This window comes from Aethalodelphis obliquidens, unplaced genomic scaffold (genome assembly GCF_003676395.1).
Source record: "Aethalodelphis obliquidens isolate GAN/ISIS:26980383/991018 unplaced genomic scaffold, ASM367639v1 scaffold12, whole genome shotgun sequence".
Lineage (NCBI taxonomy): Eukaryota > Metazoa > Chordata > Mammalia > Artiodactyla > Delphinidae > Aethalodelphis > Aethalodelphis obliquidens.
Window position 1 is genome coordinate 12,701,242 of NW_020837956.1, and position 21,915 is coordinate 12,723,156.

At 37.7% G+C, this 21,915-nt stretch overlaps 2 protein-coding genes across 4 annotated transcripts in view; one reads left to right on the plus strand and one right to left on the minus strand.

The window, feature by feature from the left end:
• The window catches only part of SOS1 (SOS Ras/Rac guanine nucleotide exchange factor 1), a 152,899-nt gene extending 142,305 nt beyond the window's left edge, over nt 1–10,594 (plus strand). For 2 of the 3 annotated variants that reach the window (XM_027113335.1, XM_027113333.1), the window contains 3 exons: nt 2,836–2,880; nt 4,605–4,723; nt 5,642–10,594. In XM_027113335.1, the coding sequence (XP_026969136.1) occupies nt 2,836–2,880; nt 4,605–4,723; nt 5,642–6,133 (656 nt within the window). In that variant the 3' untranslated portion in view covers nt 6,134–10,594. The remainder of the gene's footprint in view (nt 1–2,835; nt 2,881–4,604; nt 4,724–5,641) is intronic. The other variant, XM_027113334.1, reaches the window with a different exon arrangement.
• Nucleotides 10,595–14,913: 4,319 nt separating this feature from the next.
• The window catches only part of ARHGEF33 (Rho guanine nucleotide exchange factor 33), a 45,258-nt gene continuing 38,256 nt past the window's right edge, over nt 14,914–21,915 (minus strand). Inside the window, exon 17 of the mRNA XM_027113914.1 lies at nt 14,914–18,321. Coding sequence (XP_026969715.1) covers nt 18,192–18,321 — 130 coding nt within the window. The 3' untranslated portion in view covers nt 14,914–18,191. The remainder of the gene's footprint in view (nt 18,322–21,915) is intronic.

Genomic DNA, 21,915 nt, shown 5'->3' on the forward strand with positions numbered 1-21,915 from the left:
GTTATAATAGTTTTTTTTGCTTCTTATAGTTTTTTTTCCAAAAATAACTTACTTTAAAAACAAAGATTAATTTTTTCAGCCAGTATCTGTTGCATATCTCATTTCTTGCTAAGCAGTGACACACCTTCTCTGTTAGGGCTTGCAATCTTACTGAGATGTTAAAAAAAATAATCATAGTACAAAGAAAATCATAGTTACATGCTTAACCATTGTTAAGTGCTTGATTCTGTTTGTACCATGATTTTTTTCATCTCTCAGTAAGATTGCAGGCTTCACCAGAGAAGATGTATAAGTGCTAATTTATTAGCAAAATGCTAAATGAGTGGCAAAGACATTAATGCTGTAGAAGTTTACACAAAGATGACCACAGAGTAGGCAAGAATGGTCACGGAAAGCTTTGTGGTGAAGACAGAGAGGGAAGGAAACTGGCCACCTACCTACTGCTGCTACATACATTCTCACGTTCAGAACCCTGCTCCACACCTTATCCTGACCAGGTCCACCTCTGAGGTGATGATGACAGTGGCCGGGAAAAGGGGAGAGACCACCCAGCTTTGCATCTCTGGCTATAGCATGGAGCGAGGAGGATGAAGTGTTCTTGGTACTTTCCTGTTTGAAGGTTGCCTGGTCATAAAAGGAAGCCATAGGTCTGGCCTGGTCTGTGGGCTGCAGATGAGCTTTAGCCCCATCCCTTAGTAGGGAAAGCTTTAACAAGAAAAAATGTATTCCAAGCATTTGAAGCTGGAATGCAAGGCTTTTCTTCATAGAAGATTATTATAAGTGATTAGTTTCTGATTTCATACACTTGCATTTAACAGGCTATTGTACGTTTAAGAAGTTATTCATGATTTATATAATTTTTTTCTATAGGAAAATGCTTATTCCTATTCCAAGAATGACTCAATTATAAATTGGAGATTATCTTCAACAGTGGTTTCAACCCTGGTTGGACATACAGTCCCCCTGGGGAGCTTTAAAAAATACCTATATGCCAGCCCACGCTTGAGTTAGACTGGCATTGGCACGTGGGCATCAGTATTTTTTAAAAGCTCCCTAGCAGGGTCTAATGGGCAGCCACGATGGAGAACCACTGATCTGTTGTCTGGGATTTGTATTTAACAAATTGATACTACTTTTTGATGAACTGGGTTTCACTCCTAAGTCATTATCAATAAATTTGTTCAGTACCTAGCTGACAAGAATTCCTAGTATATATTTCTTGATATATATAATGTTTAATTCTGAGAGTTTTTAAATAGCATTTTCCAGGCAGTAAGACCAAGCAGTTAGTTTGAAGTGACAAATCAGAAAAGTGCCCCAAGTTTACACATGAATCTAAGCCTGTGCTATATATAAATATGATCAAAGCCAAGTCTGCGTCTGCGTGCACAAGTGTGTATGCATAGGTGTAATCATTCTTTCTAAAAGCCTGCAGTTGGTAACTGTCATGAGCTTTGTCTTTTGATTTTACTCCTGTATTGTACTGAGTATACGACCATGTTCTTGAGGCTTATCTCCAGAAGGCATATTTATTTCCTTTCCAAGAAAACTGGAGAATACATAAGTAGTAAACACTAAAGCAGATAACCCCCTTTAACCCCTATTATGTTAGTGAAGAGAATCTGATTTTTAGTAAACAGAATCTTTGACACAGTAGCAGAATTATTTAATATCAAAGTGTAAAAATGAATTTTAATCTTTTGAGAGCTAACTTATTAGAATTAGCTGGATTGCTACCCTTAGTAACCAGAGCCTCCAAGTAAATATCGGTACATATGGAAAGGAGGTAATAGGATAGATTATTTGAAATTGGAGCTGTCTGGGAAATAAGAACACTGTATCTGTATAAGCAATCAAATTAATAATTCCGCCCACTGAACCTAGGACGTTAAATTATCCTCATTCTGAGCAAAGAAGCTAGAAAAACAACAGCCCTAATTATTTGAGTGATTGCCTATTGTGCAAAAATGAGAGAAACCTGAAGTTTTAAAAATCAGCTCAGTCTAGTGCTATAGGTATTGCTTTAGTCTCTTGGATATTATCTGTTCAATATGTTGGTAATATGAGGCAGTGTAACCTAAACACCTATATCGATTTAGAAGCAGTATAGATCTTCTAGCCTTTGTCTCAGTTTTTCTACTTTAATGCTCTTGGGGCTAGTGTTGTTGAAATTAGACATTCAAAAATTATCAGAGTTTCCTATATAAAATCTGTCTAAGCACCAAAACTGTTTAATGATTTTTTTAAGTGTTTAAAAATATAGAAGGAAAAAAAGCTATATCACTTTGAAGCTTGTTTGTAATATCCAAAGCCGTGGTTATTTTGTGATGAACATATGCCCCAAGAACATTTCCAAAACTTTATAATAATTATAGTAGTAAGAAATTTCCTTTTATGTTTCAATTTTTATAACATAAATTTATTATTTACTACTTACTTTCACAAGTTTGGTTTTTCAAAATAATCCTTAGTAAATGACATATTTCTGTAGGTCCAGCTGAATTCTTTGCTCACATTAGGTTTATACATTTTTTGAAAGTCTTCCTCTAATATACAGGATATTGTATATAGTTTTCTTATGAATGCTTTTCATTTAATTATTATGGCATCAAGTAGTGAATCTAAAAGGAATCTGGAAAATTCCCAATATTAATGCAGTTTAGTTCTTTATCTTTCTCAAAAGTAAGTAGTAATGAGCTTTTGCTAAACTGTTCTACCATTCTTTAAAACTAGAATGACAAAAATAACATTTCTATCATAAATAAATTTTTACAGATGAGTTTGAATATATCAGTGAAAGAAAAAATATATACTTTTTCTTGTTTCCTTTCACAGGCAGCGATACCGTCTTTATCCAAGTTACACTGCCCCATGGCCCAAGTTAGTATATTTGGTTTAAGACTCATAATTTTCGCTTTGGCTTTAAAGATTAAACCAAATGTAACCTTTCCTGCTAAAACTCGTCTTGGGTCTGGCAGTATTGGTACCTTGCTTTGCAGCATCTTAGAAGTGAGGCCTTCACTTGTGCTATCTTTTGACCATAAATGATTTGCTTAAACTTACATATTTTTCATGCTTTTTGTAAAATCTTTTTTTCTCTTTTGAAAGAACATTATTATATGGGTGGCTTCCACATTTAACCACTTCTCATTTCCAACTCTGGAGTTCTAAACATATTTTAATGCTCAACTTTTAAAAAAAAAGCAAGAGCATGCATGCGCATATGAGAATGTTGGCAGCTACGTGCAGTGTCTAAGTCACTTAGCCTGGGAACAGCACAGATTGTAGGCAAATGACTATTATTTGACTTTAGAACAGCTATCTTATCATTGTACCTATCTGTATTATATAATCTAAATATTCATCACTGATAAGCAAAATAAAGTTCCAATGTAGGTATCTGCTTTTAATTTTAAAGTAAACTAGCAATTCACCAAACTATTTCATAAATTTTAAGCTAATAGATCGTTTTTTGTTGTTGTTCTTCATACAAATGATTTCAGAATGTGTACAATGGAAAATATTCTTAAAGCTAAATTAACTTACATAGTCTCTTAAGAAAAAAGGTAGGTGATCAAAATGTTGTTCATTTAAATAATATCAATACACAAATTACTCTTTCTAAGTTCTATATTGTTATAACATTTAATTGGCAAAATAAAAACTGTCAATGTTTAAAGGAGAAAAAGAACCTGCCAAATATAATTTTGAACGACCATTTAAGTGTTTTTTCATATCTTTTTCATTGTGCTGATAAACTAGTTAAGAACTTACATAAATGTTTTTCAAAGTGTAATTATTTATATGCTTATATTAAGTCCTTGTCATTATAAATGTCTGTAAGATGTGTTACAGTTAGAGGCTTTACTTAACTTTTTGGTGCCAGTTTATCAACTTACTCCTAAATCAGGTTCACCAGATTCTAGTGTAATTTCTGTTTTTATTATCAGCACACTGCCTCAGTCATCTTAAATACCTCCATCACAATGAAAATTTTTAGATTAGAGTATGATGAACCTGACTTTGCTTCCCTGCCAAGGAGAACAATATCTAAGCACACTGAGGAGAGACCCCTCCCCCAGGCACTAGATTCTCTCCCTGGCATCCTTTGAGGGGATTGCCGGGAGAGACATTGGAGAGAGTGGTTAAGATCAGAAACTATCCCCAAGGACTATCCAGTGAAGGCAAGAAAATTCTGTACTAATAAAGTCAGAGGAAAAAATGAGCCCATCAAAAAAGCTTAACAGAAATTACCATTCCAAAGGTTTTTAATAGTTTGCTGTCTCTTCCAGAAATCTGAGACTCAGATCCAAATAAAAAATTCCAGTAATAGATTAACAGTGGGAATGTTATTTTGTTCAAGAAACATAATAACAGAATATCTTAGGCAGCTTTTTTTCTGAAAATTCTGCTAAGAAATTTCTGCATGCTTTTATAGCAGTTTGCTTTAATAAAGGAAATACTATTGGTTGTTGATTTATTGAACTGCTTTTGATACTTCTGTACATTTCTTTTAATAAATATAAGCAGTTTCCAAGTCTTTTCAGGATTGATAGATGAAATAAAATTCCTGTGAACTTTTCAAAAAATTTAACATCCTACAGGATCTGCTTCAGTATCATCTATAAGTTTAACCAAGAGCACTGATGAAGTGCCTGTCCCCCCTCCTGTTCCTCCACGAAGACGACCAGAATCTGCCCCAGCGGAATCTTCGCCATCTAAGGTAAAGTAGAAAACCTTGTTATCTGGAAACTGGAATCATTACAGTTACAGTATAATCAATTGCTTGTGTCTGGTTTAGTTCTAACTGAATTAGGTTAATACTCAGAGTATTTGGGCTTAATAGAGTTTAAACAAGGATTAAGTATGGATTTACGATGCAGTAATGTTTATTTCCTTTCTTCTGAAAGTTTTTTGGTAGGTTTTCAAAACCCTTGTAAATCTAAATTATGGGTACTGTCAAGAAAAAAGTTTAACCTATAATGTAAGAGTAATGCAGTCTCAAACAGTTCTTTAAAAGATACAAGAGAGAGAGAAGGAAAGAGGTCTGAAGCTTTATATGAAAGCACATTTTAAATGAAATGGTATCTTAGTGCTAAATATTACCTATCTGAACCTTTAATAGGTGAATGTGGCATGCTTTTAAGTGGGATTTTCATGAAAATTCTGGGTCAGAAGAGACTTTAAAGGCTCATAATAGCTATTTTTTCTACCTCTTGGAATTTCTTTCTTTGCCAGTTGTTAACATGATTCAGTGTTCTCAGTGTCCAGAGAGCAGAGCACCTGGGCAAGTCAAGACACTCTTTGCAGAATATCATGAAATGTTAATATAGTAAGTTTAAAATTGTAAAGTTGACAGATAATTTATGTTAAATGGAAATGATCTTATATTAGATTCAATAATAGGTAAGCAGTAGCAAATAACAAAATTTTGAGAAAAATAAAAACTTAACACTGAGGGAAAAATAATTTTAATGAATGAACTGCCATAACCTCCAATTTTTAAAACATGGCAAAACGACCTGATCCACATCTAGGGTTCTTCCAATAGCATATTTGAAAACCCCAGCTTAATTCTTAATATATTCATGGTGCTACATAAATTATTAATAAATGTCTTTTTTTTTCCCGTTTATGTTAGATCATGTCTAAGCATTTGGACAGCCCCCCAGCAATTCCTCCTAGGCAACCCACATCAAAAGCCTATTCACCACGATATTCAGTATCAGACCGGACCTCTATATCAGATCCTCCTGAAAGCCCTCCCTTATTACCTCCACGAGAACCCGTGAGGACACCTGATGTTTTCTCAAGCTCACCACTACATCTCCAACCTCCCCCTTTGGGCAAAAAAAGTGACCATAGTAATGCCTTCTTCCCAAACAGCCCTTCCCCCTTTACACCACCTCCTCCTCAAACACCTTCTCCTCACGGCACAAGAAGGCATCTGCCATCACCACCATTGACACAAGAAGTGGACCTTCATTCCATTGCTGGGCCGCCTGTTCCTCCACGACAAAGCACTTCTCAACATATCCCTAAACTCCCTCCAAAAACTTACAAAAGGGAGCATACACACCCATCCATGCACAGAGATGGACCACCACTGTTGGAGAATGCTCATTCTTCCTGAGTTCCTCTATACCAGGATGTACATTTTCCTGGCCTCAAATCCATTGCTGGCGATGGATGCACTGAACGTGCCAGCACTGAGGAGTTAAAATGAGAACTCCAAACACTAACGACTCTACTTCAAGATGCAGTATAAGACAATGAATTTTAACCTAGATGTAATTATAAAGTGAAAATGGTGTTCGTTTAGAATATGGAAAGACTGATCTAGAGGAAGTGGACAACTGATTGCACCTGAAAATCAAGTAAAGGGAACTTTCTCCAGCCAGTAGGCAGGAGTCCTCTTTTTGTGAAGTGATCTTTATCATTAAAGGGATGAAAAACACAGTCTAGTGTCCAGCAGGCCCACATGATGACAGTTTTTGTAATTCAAAATATTATGCACTTTTTAAAAAGAAATCTTAAACAGGGATCTTCAAATCCTCCTTTGTTTTCCTTTGCTTTTGTTTGTCCTACTTTAGAATATTTTCTTAAAAATCATTCAGAGGACTGTGAGGAAAGGCTGTGGTACCTGACCTTGTTGGAATCAAGGCCCAGCACTGTACTACAGTCCTGTTTACAGATTATTACAGTGAATTGAATGGGTACCGAGGCTTCACCAAAGAGGTACTTTTTTTTTTTTTTTTTAAGAATAATTATACCGATTTTAAGAGCATTCCCCTACCCACCCTCCCTACACAAACAAAATGTGGTGGTGTTGCCTTCAAACAAGAGAAGTTTTGTGTCATTAACAATGACAGAAGAACTTTTAAAACAATGTAACTGTCAAGTATATGATTTACATTTAGGAGACTGTTAATCTATGCTAGATTGTCATTTTCCCCCCTTTTCCCACAAAAGTTTACTGGTAATCCATGTCATGGCTTGTAGCTGTCCCTCTAACCATACTATGGAAATGCAGTCACCCAGTGTGAAAGGAGTACTTGCTGGGCATCGCTGACACCGTTCATGTTTTACTAATAGTTGAGTGATCAGCATATCTAGAAATACCTTGCATTGCCTAAATCATGTGTATATAGTGAATGTTATATAATATACCTGGCAGGTCTGTTTTAATTTAATTGAATAAAGATACAAATACTTTGTTTGGCTGGCATATATTAAATTATTATATGAGAAAATGGTTGATTCTTATTTCTTTCAGTTGAAACACACAAACACTAAGCATAAAAGCACGTATTGTGGTACGCCTTGGTTTCTAGTTCTGGATGTATGTATTCATCTTAAAGAATGATCTAAAGTTGCAGTTTGGCATGTAGGAAAATATTTGGTTAGAATAGGATGGGTATCTTTTAAGCAGAGCTTTGTAAGGTTTTTAATTTCCTAGGTAACATGTATAAAGTCTGTTAAAGTTTATATTAAACATTCTACCTTGCTTGAGGTCTTTGCTCTTTCGGAACTATTCGTAATAGAACATCTACCTACATCATTAATATCATAATATGGATTATTCATTAAGCCTATGTACTGATCTTCTGAGTCTAACAAATACTGTGATTGAAATGCATGCAACTTGTTGAAGAGAAAAAGTGTTATTAATCTCCACTATAGTATCTGTGAAGTGTGCAGTATTCCATCCTTAGAGAGTCATCAGTTTATCAGTATATGCATGTGTCCTCTGAATAATGAAGCAACATTTCAGCAATTCTGTTAACGATGCCATTAGAGACATTTTTAGAAGTGCTGCATCATGGTGGAAACCTAGTACTTTAATAATTTTCTGTGATATTTATTAGAGCATTAAATGTACATCACAGTAGTACAATATATAGTCCTTTAAGACTAGAGTGTTGGTTGCATCATCATTTAGCAGTCCATCCTGTCATACACTTTATTTATTTGTTAAAGTTGAATCATTTTTTTCTAATATTTGTACCATTCCTATTATGGTAGCCACTTTTCTCTTTGTAAAATGTCTCCTTTTAAAAGTCTCCCCCCAAATTAATTTCAAATCTCCTCTTGTAAGCAGAGTGTCCATAAGACCATTCATTCAACAAGTATTTATCTAAGCCTACTTACTAGTGCTGCTACAATTAATCATAATACACATTCCAGAATTTCCATGACTTTTTATTAGACCAGCCACATCGTCCCTAGGATTTCCCTTTATATGTCTTACGCGCACTTCTCTTTAATTACCCCACCCCCACTCCAAATGAGAACCTGAGAAAAGTCCCATTGGAGCCCATTCAGTATCTCTCTGGCCAGTGTGTTAGCCTTCAACAAGGTAATGACCTCTTTTCAACCTGCCTGATTGTATAAAGAAAAAAAACTCAGATCTGAAGTTCTAATCATACTTCTCCCAAAGGGAAGCATTCTTCTACCCTCGTGGTTCTAGGCGACCGCTTCACTGTGCATCAGCTTTACATGCATTGTGGATAGAGGATATTTTTATTCTGAAGTGTAAAATTTGGGTAAAAATATTTTCTGCAGTGGTAACTGATTAGAAAAATTCCAGTTGGATGCCCTTCAATGGAGTTGAGAAAACTGTATCCTTGCCTTCTTCACATGTGAAACATTAACTAGCTGGCAAACTTATTCTTTGTAGTAACTAAAATTTCCAGGGACAGGAAGTGGCTGAGAAGACCAATGCATCACCACAAAATTCTGCTTTTGAATTCAGGACATTACAAGACAGTCAATGCAGCGTGACTTTTCCTAAATCACCTTCCAAAATATGGAACGTTTCTTTTAGAAATGTAAGTGCTCTTAGATGTTTCATTTTCTTTGGATCACAAAATGAAGAAAATATTTCAAGGTTGAATTTACCTAAATGGGCTGATAACCAATATAATAGAAAGGGAGGCTTTTCACATCTAAGTACTTTTAAAAACAGGAAAAGATAAATATATGTTTCTAAATTTATTGAAAGACAGGTTAATTACTCTTCCCAGATCTCCAAATGTGTTTTAAGACTACAAATTATGAGGAAATGTACAAAGGTCAAAAGTTTGCTTAATTAAAGGTTGTTGGGTATCAAATTATGTGTTTAGTAGGTTACTGTGCTCTAACAACTCAAGAATGTTTTAATGTATCTGAATTTAGCAAGGAGCATGCCACGCTAATTATACTCCAATTAACAGAACAGTGTAGTGAACTAGTACTATTTCAGTTGGAGGCTATATTATGGTTCTAAATTCCTTAATGTGTTTTTTCCGTACATCAAAAATTAGGCAAACCAAAAATTAGTTGGTATCTATGATCACAATCTTGTCTTAATTCTCAAATTTAGCTCACATTAGTCATGTACCTCATCATTTGTCTTTTCATGACAGCTTAAATTCAGAGTTTTAAGTGGCTCAGCAAAACAGATAATGGAAATGGGGGGAGGTGTCTCAATTTACTAGTGTTATACATATTGAGGAAAACCTTTTTTTTTCCCTCCAGATTCAAAAAGAAAAATTTAACCATTTATTTCTCGGTATTCTGCTGCTATAGGTAGGTTCACTTATTCTTTTAACCTATATTGTATGACTGTCGTACAAGTGTAGGTCCTGTTGTGTTGCACATAAATCTTTACCAGTAAAGTAAGCATCACAGGGTTAATACCAGTTTGTCTGAAAGAATTATGCAGTAAAATTATTTATAAGGGAAAGTGATGACTTAGTTTATTTATTCAGTATTTTTCTTTTGAAACATCTCATTACTTTTAAAATCATTTCAAAATTCCTTATACATGAGCCAGTGAAATATTTTGAGCGCTAGTTAAGAAAAGCATGAAGTCTATGATAAATCTAAACAAAAGCACTTGTAACTTGTTTTGTAAATTTCATGCCTTATTTTCCATTTTTGACACCATAAAGTGCATTTTCTGTCAACTGTGAGCAAACTTCCCTTTTGCCTTTAATGAAAATAGTGCATTAAGTAGCCAATTGCTGCAAAATTATAAAGCAAATTAGCTAAAGGTGGATCACATTGGACTACCACTCAAACAAGATGCATAGTGGATGGAAGTCACACGTGGTGTGGCTTTATAGGGAGAGTGCACCTGTGCCAGATGCATGCCACTTTCCGTAGCTGCCAAATGTGCCTTTAATTAAGAACATCTCTGATTTTTTTCTTCAGATCAAGTCAGCATTTGGGGGCGGGATCAGGGCAGGGGACTTTGGGGTGCAAATATCTGGTGAAACCCACCAGAGAAGAAGCCTTTGTTTGTCAAAGTGACACGAATAACTTCAGTTGAAACGTGTTTATGTATATATATGTGTATTTGCCTTTGTTTAGTAGCACGGTTATTTGCTAAAATAATTGTCCAAAAAATTGCTCTGTCAGTCTTACTCTGATGTAAAAACAAAGTTTGGTCTATACATCTAATATGGCCTTTGTACCTAACCATGTTCGTAGGTAATCTTTGTACTCTGTGTGCAGCAGTATTTGGTTTGCATTTAAAGTGAAAATAACGGCTGTTATTTTTCTGGCATTACTAAGATAAACCGAAAAATAATAAAAAAAAAATGCCTTACATAGCCCACAAGTGTATTATTTTTGCATGTATTTATTTTAGAAGGCAGTATTTTAATGCCATTAGTGATTCTCATTTTAGCTCATACTTTCCATAGAAATAGTTTGCTCTTAATCATGGTCTTGCTTTGGAGGCGCTTTTTCCTGTATCACAGTATTATAAAAGAAGTTGAATACTTCCTTCTGTATCAAGCTCTATGATTGTAGTGAGTGGGAGGCCCTTGGGATGAAAATTAGTACTTTAGTGACCTTGGGTGTCACCTGGATGAAGCTGCAGGGGAGGGCTGAGGCATTTGTATTCCATAAAAGAAGTTTTAAGATACCACAGTCCCTCAAAAGGCAGGTTTTGCTGAGACCTGCTGGAACATGGCAGCCTGACATTCAGCAGTTCTTTCTGGGCTTGGCATAAAAAGATACAGCTTACAGTTGTACACTGTAAAGAATTATGCAAATATGAGGTCATTCATGGTGAACTACAGAATGTGAAAACTAATGAATCCTTAAGAGATCTAATACCCTTATTTTAAAATTGAAGTAAGTGACATGACTTAGCCAACATCATGTGACAGTCAGTGATTGAGACCACTGACTCAACTTTGATTCCTGGTATTTGGAGGACTGCTTTCAGGACTAGTCAAAATTCATTGTTTTGTTTTTTTTTTCACCCCTGGTTTAAAGACACAAAAATCATCAGTTTGTACAAATTCCATTTGTAGGCCACTGTGAAATCCAAGTATGTATTATTGAGTATATTCTAGAAAATCAATTTAAAAGCTATAGGAGAATAACAATATTGATTAGTCAGACCTGATTCCAAATTTGCTCTTAAAACATCACTTCTTTTCAATTTTAACCAGGTGGTTTGTTTTTTTACTTATTTTAGTCACTAGCTCATCACAGATTCAGGGCACTTAAGACTCTAGGGTTCGGCCACCAGCAGAGCCTACCTTTTTGCAGATAGATGCATGTAGCAAGGAGGGCTTTGATAGAGTACAATTCCAAAAAAGCAGTTTATAGTCATTCTACTATTTTAGGGCTCTTGATTCTTATTGGAGGCAAGAAGAAAACTACAGCCCATTTTTAGAAGCTGGTTTCTGTACCTTCATGACTCATATAGAAAAGGAAAAATTGTGGTGGTGGAGTACAACAAGCAGGTGCTTTGGAATCAAATCTCTGTGTTCACATTCTGGCCCATGACTTACTAGATGTGTGACTTTGGAGAAGTTATTTAAATAATCTGAGTCTGTGTTTCTTCATCAATATTTGAGGTCAATAGATCTACTCTTTGGGACTGTTGTGAGGTTTAAAGGGTAGCATGTATAAAACCCAGTGCCTTTCACAGAGTGAGTACTTAATAGTAACAAGATATGAGGGATATGTTTTCAGAGTTTGCCTGCTTTTAGATATCTTTTAAGAGGTTGATGGTTCATCCTGAAGTTCCCATAATTTGATTCTTTACCATACAGCTTCCTTTGATGTTTACACTTAAATTGGTTTTGAGTGACCTTAGTTATAAGCATTTGTTAAGGGCCCATCTGACTATTCAACAAATATTTATCGTTTCAAGTACAGTTTTGATGTTAGGAATATAGCAATGAACAAAACAGACAAAAATCCATATCGTGGGATTAATAATCTAGTGAGGAAATGTAGACAATAAGTAATAAGAACAAATAGATATATGTTAGAATGTTGTAACTGCTATGAACAAAAAAGCAGGCAGGACAAGGTGACTGGGAATGTAGGGGCAGGGGAAGTGAAACCTAACCAGGATGGTGAGAGCCAGCCTCACGGAAAAGGGGACATACGAGTAAAGACTTGAAGGAGGTGCAGGAATGAGACATGCAAGTATCTAGGAAAAAAAATATGTGAAGTCACAGGGAACAGTCAATTCAAAAGCCCAGAGGCAGGAGCATATACTTAATATATCTGAGGAATAGCGAAGCTACTGGTCTGGAGAGGAATGACTGAGTGAGCAGGCGGTGCCGTCAGAGGTTTAATGGGTCCAGATCACTTCTAATGACTTTAGCTTCTGTTTGAGAGAAATAGAGCCCTTAGAGGGTTTGAGCAGAGAAGTGACGTGATCTGATTTACATTTTAACATGATCACTCTGGCTGCAGTGTTCAGAATAATTAGGGGTTAAGAGTGGGACTAGGGAAGCTGGTCCAATAGAAGGCAGATCGGCCAGGGTGACAGCAGAGGAGGTGGTGAGAAGAGGTCACCAATAGACTGGATGTTGGGTTTCACAGAATTGTCAAGGATAACTTCCAGATTAGCGGCCTGAACAACTGGAAGGACAAAGTTACCATTAACGGAGGTGGTGGGGAAGATTTGGTTGAAGCAAGCTTGGACATGATAAGTTCAATAAATATATAAGACACCTGAGAGGTGCCAAGGAGGCAGCTGGAGATGTGAGTCTGGAGTTTGGGGGAGAGTTAGGGGTTCAAGATACAAAATTGGGAGTCACTTTTGTAAAGATCATATTTTAAAGCCAGCAGTCCAGATAAGATCACCAAAGAAATGAGTACAGCCTGGAAAAAAAAGAGATCTAAGCAAAGAGCCCTGGGGCTTTGTAACCTTAAAAGGAGGAGAGAGCCGCCTCACTCCGGAACAAGTAGACCAGGAAGGAATGAAGGAGAAAACCAGCAGCCTGTTGCATCCTTGAGGCCTAGTGAAGAAATTAGTGATATTTCCGAAGAAGGAAGTGATCAGTGCCTCAAATGCTATTTGATGGGGGAGTAAAACAACTAAGAATGGACCATTCATTTAGCAAGGGTGAAAATCACCGATGATGCCCTTGACAAGAGTAGTAAGGGGAGTGCTGTGGGTGGAGTGAGTTTAATGAGGAATGGGAGGAGAGACGCGGAGCAGTTTGGTCTTTCAGGTTTTACATAAAAGGAAGCCGTGAACTGCGACAGAGTTAGAACCTTCAAGAGAAGGTTTCTTTTGCTTAAAATGAAAGAAATAAGAGCCTGTTTGTATGCTGAAGGGTTTGCACCAGTTTAAAAGGAAAATGTGATGATGAGAAGAGGGGATGCGATCTAGTGTGAAGTGGAAACAACACACTTAGAAACACAGATGGGATCCACAGCAGTCCTTCACGTAGATCCCACAATCTTCAGATGAACAGGTTTACGTACATGAGGAAGAAACACAACACATTCAGTCTTCTTGCTAAGAATCAGAGCACTGAATGCTGCTATCTCTGGAGGCAATGAGGCAAGAAGAAGGAATAAAAACATCTCTGTAGATATTTAATAAGTTTGATAACATTAAAGATTGTACACTAAGCTCTTTGAAAGCAACAATAAATTTTGGAAAATAAGTTATTTGGTTTAGGTACAAAAATATTGACTATTTTGAATGTCTGACAATTTTCCAAAACAATATTTTCTGCACTGCTTACAGCACATCCTTATGTTCTTGTGTTTAAAACTTAGTGTCACACATCAATTTCTAATTTTTTCCCTTAAAATATAGAGGTGTCTCTCCATCAATTTTCTCAACCTTTTTTTAACCTGTTTCCCTTTTTGAAAAACTCTTTCTCACCCGTTTTTCTGTCAACCTCTCCCTACCATGTGAGATCCACTGGCCTCTCTGCATAGATATTCGGATGCTCACAGGCTGAGTGGGGCATGCACATCTTTAACTTAAATCAGCTCTCAGGATATGAGAGTCCCAAGTGTTCCCAGAGCACTACTGTTTTAGGCTCAGGAAGAAAGTTATTTATGGTGATATTTCAAGAGAAAGTCTAGTCTGAAAACTAGACTTAATCTTATTATACAACTTAATGTTAAGACATTCATTTTATCATGTTTCTAAGTGCATGCAATTGATTATGTAGAATATATAGTCAATTTTACTACTTTATTATAAAAAACACTGATCATGTATATATGTATATTTTTAATCAAAATCTTACTATATATAATAGTAAAGGTCACAGATGGTAAATTAAATAATTCAAAAAGAATCATTTGGGTTTTCATGAACTATCAGTTTTCTGTAACCCAAGGTAAGTATAATCCTTTATTCTGTCCTAAAATTCAATCTATGTTTAGAATCAGTGCTGTGGTTTATATACTAAATCATTCAATTTATTGGTCTAAGAAGTAGTGGCTTTAAAATTTCAGTGGGCCGGGCTTCCCTGGTGGCGCAGTGGTTGAGAGTCCGCCTGCCGATGCAGGGGACACGGGTTCGTGCCCCGGTCCGGGAAGATTCCACATGCCGCAGAGCAGCTAGGCCCGTGAGCCATGGCCGCTGAGCCTGCGCGTCTGGAGCCTGTGCTCCGCAACAGGAGAGGCCACAACAGTGAGAGGCCCGCGTACCGCAAAACAAAACAAAACAAAACAAAAAATTCAGTGGGCCAAAGAATCACCTGAGTGCATTTAAAATGCAGATTCATGGGCCCCACTCTGAAATATTCCAGTAGAGTGGGACTGAAATAGTACCCAGGAATCTGCATTTTCACAAGTGCCCTCATAGGGAAGATAGTATATTAGTACAGACTTGAAGGAGGTGAGAGAATATGACAGACACGAGGTGCTATAGAAACACTGTTCAAAGGGTTTTCCCTGAGCAAGAAAGAGGCTTTGTAATTTCAAGCAAACTATGTCATATGATGAAATACCCCACCACATGGAACCCCAGAGTGTTCGTCCGTAAATCCCCAGCTCTCCAAGGTCCCAGTTCTGGCATCAGAAAAGCAGGACAATCCTTGCTTGGAGTTCCATACAGACCCTACAGGAACACAGAAGGGACCTGTGGCCACTGCCAGCCTGTGCAGAAATAGCCACTTCATCTTTTGGTGGAATGCTTCTCTCTGCTTATTCACTCAAACACTTCCAGGAGCTGTCTGTGCTCTCCTTCTCTGGAAGGACTGGAGGCAACAGATTTTATCAATTGCCAAAAGCTCTTTCCCACCCTGACTTCATCCCTAGTGCAACATTACATTAAATATCATTAAATATCCTAGCTCCTCTGTCAATTTACAGTACTACCTAGAAAGATTATGAAATGGGTCAGTACAGCACAGAAAAGAGTAGCAAACTTTTTTATTTTTAATGGAGAGATGTTTTCTAATGCTAGATGCTATGACAGTGGCAGTGGTGCCTTTACCGGCTTCTGAAGACAACTGTATTTTATTTCCTTTGCGATTGATAGTTTTCTTTAAAAAAAAAAAGAAAAATGAAAGGCAGGAAGGTAAAGTGACAACCCTGAAACTCTTTGGCAAATTATGAGTAGAAATTAATTTCTGTGGCCTCTATATTTTAGAGCACCAACATTAATGTTGGCATCAACTGCTTACTAAGCACCTAGAATTCTAGAGGTGGAAAGAATTTCAAAAGATACGGTACAGCTCCTGCCCTTGCAGAGACTTACATTGTTGTTGGGAAGACAAGACACACAGATCAAAAGATAGACAAGTTACACCACTAGAGGCCACGGAAAGACGAGGAGGCTTAAACTGGGTCTTGAACATCAGCAGAGAGGAAGGAGGCCAGAGTAAAGACATGAAGCAAGAGTGAGCCTGAGCGAGGTGCGTGGCTTGCCAGGAAACAGTAACAGCCCAGCTTAGCTGAGGTACAGTAGTTCAGTAGCACTGCAAAGAGGGAGCTGGTAGCCAGAGAGAAAACCTGGAGCTGCACTGGAGAGAGAGAGCCTTGAATGTCAAGTCAAAGAGTTTGGAATTTGACTACAGACAAATAAGAACAGTCAAAGAGTTTAACACAAAGCAATATTTGGGAATATTCACATGTTAAGAGATGTGTGGGATTGATGGGGGCAGTTAGAAAGCTACCAGAAAAAAATCCAGATATCAGATGATAGAGACCCAGAGAGTAGCAGCATTAATTATTACTAGTTTTATAGGCTACTTTCCTAAAATATTACTAAATTGAGTTGTGCTACAGATGTAGCATCAAGATTTTTCAAAGGGTGTTATCAAAATGAAACTTTGGGATGTATGTGAATATTTTTGAAACCATCCCAGTAATTGATCATTTTTATGATAAACAATATGAAGGGGAAAGAAATTTTGTTTTTTACATTTTATTTAAGAGGTTATGTCTCCTGTTTCACTTTTCATGTCCAGTCAATTTCACACTATGCTTTTAAGCACTGTCCTCCAAAACATCTTTGGCCTGATAATAGAAAGAAAGCTAATTTCAGAGGAGTTCATTAATTTGAAAAGCTTGGCTTCAAATATTATTGGAAACTCCAAAAAGTTGGCAGTGATCCTGTAACTGTTCCAGACTCCTACTGTTCCAAATGCTAATAGATGGGTTCCTAATTAGTCATCAGACAAGGAGAAGAAAACTTGTAACACAAGTGAAACTTCCCCTATTTTATCAAACAGTAGTCACTAGAGGAACAGCCTCTGGAGAAGTCAGCTGGAGCACCAAGATTCTGAATGAATAGTAACCTATGCCCCTAATTAGAACTGCTGAGAAATAGAGACAGATTGTTTCAACCTAATTTTTTTCTGTTACGATTCTGATGTTTGGGGCATGTCCAGGATGTGGGCCATCTTGGGCATACCTATGTGGAAAGAGAGTACATTTTATTGACCCCATAGCCAGGCAAGCCTCATTGCAATGATTTCTCTGCCTGCACTGTAAGACCTTTCTTTACAACTTACTTCTGGAAAATAGAATAAGGTAACGCTAGCGCTGACTTTTCATTCCGACTTGGTGTTTGTAGCAACCACTGTGTATAAGCCATTAAAGTACTGATGTTGGTGACAAAATCAGTGCTTTTTCCCAGTCCATATGGTCACGAGTGTGTGTGACACTCAGGATCACTGGTGGATCTTTGACTCCTCAGTGCTCAATAAAACACCGACTGGATTCGTTCCCATCTGCAGCACAACCCACGTGAGGGAAAATGTTTCTTTGGCCTCCCAGTTTCTAGAAAAATCACTGTTCCCTGCACTGATTTTCATAACCATAGAACAAGAGGAATACTACTCTTAAGGTTCTTTTCCTATTTGGAGACTAATATGTCTTTAAGCTTTGAACCTTCTGTGTCATGGTTTAAGCACAAATTTTCCACAAAATTCATATTTGCAACATGTAAAGTACAATTCTATTAACTGATCCTTTGCCTTAAGGGATGTTAGGTGTTTGCCTTGGGGTTTTTGAAAGACATATGGCAAGACAGAACTGGCCCCTAACATAGTGTATATTAGTCTGAGAACACTGGGATGAATTAATACGCTAAATGCCTAGGAAGCATAAAATTCACATCCATGTTAAATATGAACATGCTCAATATTATACTGGGGGAATGACCTCAAGGTGGAAGTTTCTGTTCTTACAAACGTTTATTTTCCTCCAAATTTATTGTGTTTTTCTGTAATGCTGTGAAAAGTCTTCATTTCCCTTTTCCCAGGTGTTGTTCAAAAAGCAAGCTCTCAAGCACAGACTAATCTTCATCTTTTCAATGTCTTGTCTGTTGATATAGTTTCATATGTAAGTATTTATATTAGTTTTCCTCAGGGATTTATACATCAATATATATATATATATTCCTACACAGATATATACAAGCTTTTTATCCTCATCTTACCACTTGACAATACAACTGTAAGTATGTTTTACACAGCTGTTCCTTGGTCAAGGTCATTTGCAAGAGCAAGTCGGTTTCTGAAGAAATCTTGTTTGGTGGGTGAAGGATCCATTGAGGGGTTCTCATTAGTTTTTTCCCTGTATTCTGATCCACTGGACCTAAAATCTCAGCACACAGATAAAGTACAGGTTGATTTGGTTTTAATTGTTTTCAAATATTTTATCTATCCAAATTGTTTTGCAATTGTAAAACAGTTGCCTCCTAGATCTGGAATAATTTTTAACTTCCCCTGAATTTCATGACTCAGGACATGTGTAACTAAGATTTGCAGTGAACATAAAGAATTTACCTTTCTAATGCTTTATGGGGACAGTTGTGACAATTGTGTATGTCAGTGTAAGAAACTGTGTAATAACATTGTAAAAGGGGAATAAAGGCTTAGAAAATTCAATAAATCCTATTTTGATTCGATCAAGTAACTACTCCACAAATTAGCAAGGCCCTTAAATTTTAAGGGATGGAATTCATTGTTCTCAACCAAGGTTATCAAGGGCCTTTACTTAATTTGGGCGTTACATTACAAACTCTTGCTTTTGCTTGTTTTCATTTTAAAATGAAAAATTTATTGAAGCCAACCACACATATATGCTACATTTGGTAGAATGCAGAAATTAGTACAGTAATCAGATTAGGGAGATTCTATTATCTCAACCACCACATAGGAGACCAAGCCCAATCAAGAGGCAACAACTCAAAACAGTCCAATTGAGTCCCCAGTCGAGGGTGTATTCTTCCTTTCTCTTGGTTAAGCCAGTTGGGTAATCCATTCCAGCTCTGCACCTTCTCCAGTTTGTTCATGTCAGAAGTCCCTAGAGGGAGGAGGCTTTCTGGAAATAACCTCTGATAAACTAGGCTGGGGCCCTTTGGCTAGCTTAAACCCTGAGCTAAAATGAGTAAAACTAGCCCAGTGACTTAAGAACCAATATCAAAAGACCTCATGCAAGGTGTAGGACAGTGACATTAGACATGAAGTTCTTTGTCCAAAGCTCCTGCACAACTGAGCACGTTCTCCATATGCCAAGGCAGAGTCAGGCATGCTTCCACTATCCACAAAAGAAAGATAAGTTCTTTCACTATCACTGATACGCTTTGAGTGTCCTCATTGTTGCTATTAGATAAGTTAATTACGACTATCATTTACTGAATTAATGGGGCAGAGTTCAAACTCCTTTACATTATTCAAGGGAAGAAGTTGGAGCCACACAAAGGCTAAAACCCTGATGTCTGGAAGCCTGATTGGACTTTTTTACTTTTGGCCCTGATATTTGGTATCACAGATGAAACCCTAGCTGCCTACCACACTCTCTACATCTGGTCAGTAAGGAGCACTTTTCCGTTTATCCCAGTGCATATTATCTATCCAACCCGAGTACATCTGGGTATTCATTCAATAAGATGACAGCCGAGTGGGGTGAAAGTCCTCTTCCTTTTCAGCGCAGAAGACCCCCTGGAACTCTCCCTTGAGACCACCTCCACAGGTCCCACCCTGAAGCTCCAGGCCTTCTCTCAGAACTCCCAGCTACCTCCAGTTCAGATCTTCCCTGGTTAGTACACTGCACCCAAAATGTTAGGAAGATAGATTTTTGACCATGTCCTTCTTTCCCCACATCTTCTGTTATCCAGAAGACTAAGAACGCCTAAAGTTTGGGGGGCAGGAAGTAGGAAGCAAGATTTGAATCTGGCTGGTGTTTCTTAATTGTTTTCCCAAATGACAGTTTCTCATCAGAAGGTCATTGCTCAAAACTTAAAATCTTTACCTTCCATTTCCCCTCTTAGCTATATCTGATCTCTCCAAAACCCAACATGTCATACTTTGATGGTTCCAACATGCAACTGTTTCATGTTTACCTGGAAATGGGAAAGCTTTGATGTCACCACCAGCCCCAAGGACCACAGAAATCTTCACCAGTTGCGTTCCCATTTCTGAAACAAATGCCAAAATCGCCCTGTCTAGTTTTCAAGGTCCACAAACTCAGCTTAGTTTTTTCTTTAACTGCTCTTCTCACAAACCACCTTCTCTATGTCTGCAGGTGTGTGAATGGCTCCACAGGTCTTGATATTAACTAACAATTAACTAATGACTAACTTGTTAATCATTTTCAAAATCCAGCATTCTACTGTAGCTATGACTAAAAGCTCATTTTTATCCTTTTAAAGATATTTTTAACTGGTTTCTTTCTAATGAAATATGGCCACCTAAACTCATGGACTCCTCCAAAGGTGTGGCTCTCGAGTAATGCATACCTAAATTACTGAGACATAAGCTGCAGAATCTAGGAGAAAGAGCTAGTGTATTTGCTTTTATCCCCTTTCTCGATAAAACAGAAATGGCTTTTGAGTTCCTGGGGCCATTTTGGCTGACTGCAGGGCAGAACTGGGAACACATAAAGGGCTAGGAAGGCAAACGCTTGCTGGGTAAGGGTAGGACAGCACCTAGTACATTCCGACACAGCCATCCAAATAATTGACGGGAAAGAACGGACCTGTCACTAACTTTCCTTCCACTCAACTGACAGGGATGAAGACAAATCACAAGTTGGGTGGGTCATACAAGTAGCAGTTTGCTATGGTAAGCCTTAAAGTTTGTTTGGAGCGGGGGAAGGGAGGAGGGCTGGAATTAGTGCTGCAGGACCCTCTGACTTAAGAAGGGTTGGTTTTCTGATGGAAAGACTCCGCCTTGAAAGCTTTAGGAACATGCAGATGGAGAAGTAAGGGAGCAGGGGAACACCCATCCTGTCAGCCAAATCAGTTGGCCCAGGTAATCAACAGGGTGACAAATGAATGTTCATTTAAAGTATATCTGTAGAGGGGTTACTATGTTCTAGGTACTAAACCTTGTAGCTAGGTTACTCTTACATTTGGATCGTAAGCTCCTAATGACAGTACCTAGAACACTGAAGATCCTTAACTTAGTGACTGATTTCCAGTGACCTACTGAGTAACATCTGTAATCAGGTTTAAGTAAATGTTATCCTTTCAGCCATCTCCTTCAGTTTTCAAGTTGTATAAGGAAGTGAAATGGTAAATGAGAGAGAACCCCAAAGTGGGTAAGAATGGAGAAAGAACTTGAGATAGGCTCTAAGGAGGCAGAGAAGAAGGTGAGGGTAAAGTTATCAATTGATTCTTTAGTAGTCCTTTCTATTGCATGGTCTGTTCCATAGCCAAGGCTGAGTAGATGCAAAGACAGCTGACAGGACACGAAGTGGATTCACTGACAATCATATGGGGCCCTGCAGAAGTGCTCTCTCTGCAGTGTGTGGTTAAGAAAATAAGAGATTCTGATGCGACTGGTAGAGGGAGGGTGCTGACTGGGAAGGAGACACTCTGAGGCATGTGAGTTACAAAGTGCTAAAGAGGAAGAAATGGGTGAGGAAACAGAATTAATCATTTGGAAGCCATACTCTTTGTCTTCCACTCCCCCCAGAGTTGAGGATAAAAAGAGAAAGCATCTACATTCCCTGCCCCTAAGCTGTTTTACGTAACCCTTCTTCCCCCATGCACACCCCCAACCAAGACTACTTATTGGCTTAAGTGCAAGATTTATGTATAAAGATGAAGTAGCATCTGTCTCAGGCTTCAGGACAGTCTAGATTTAAGTTTTTGAAAGCCTCCAGATAGATCCTTGCAGAATGGGATAGTCTGCCTACCGTCCTGCTCAAAGGCAGGGGGACAAGGATTCAGTCCAGCATCAG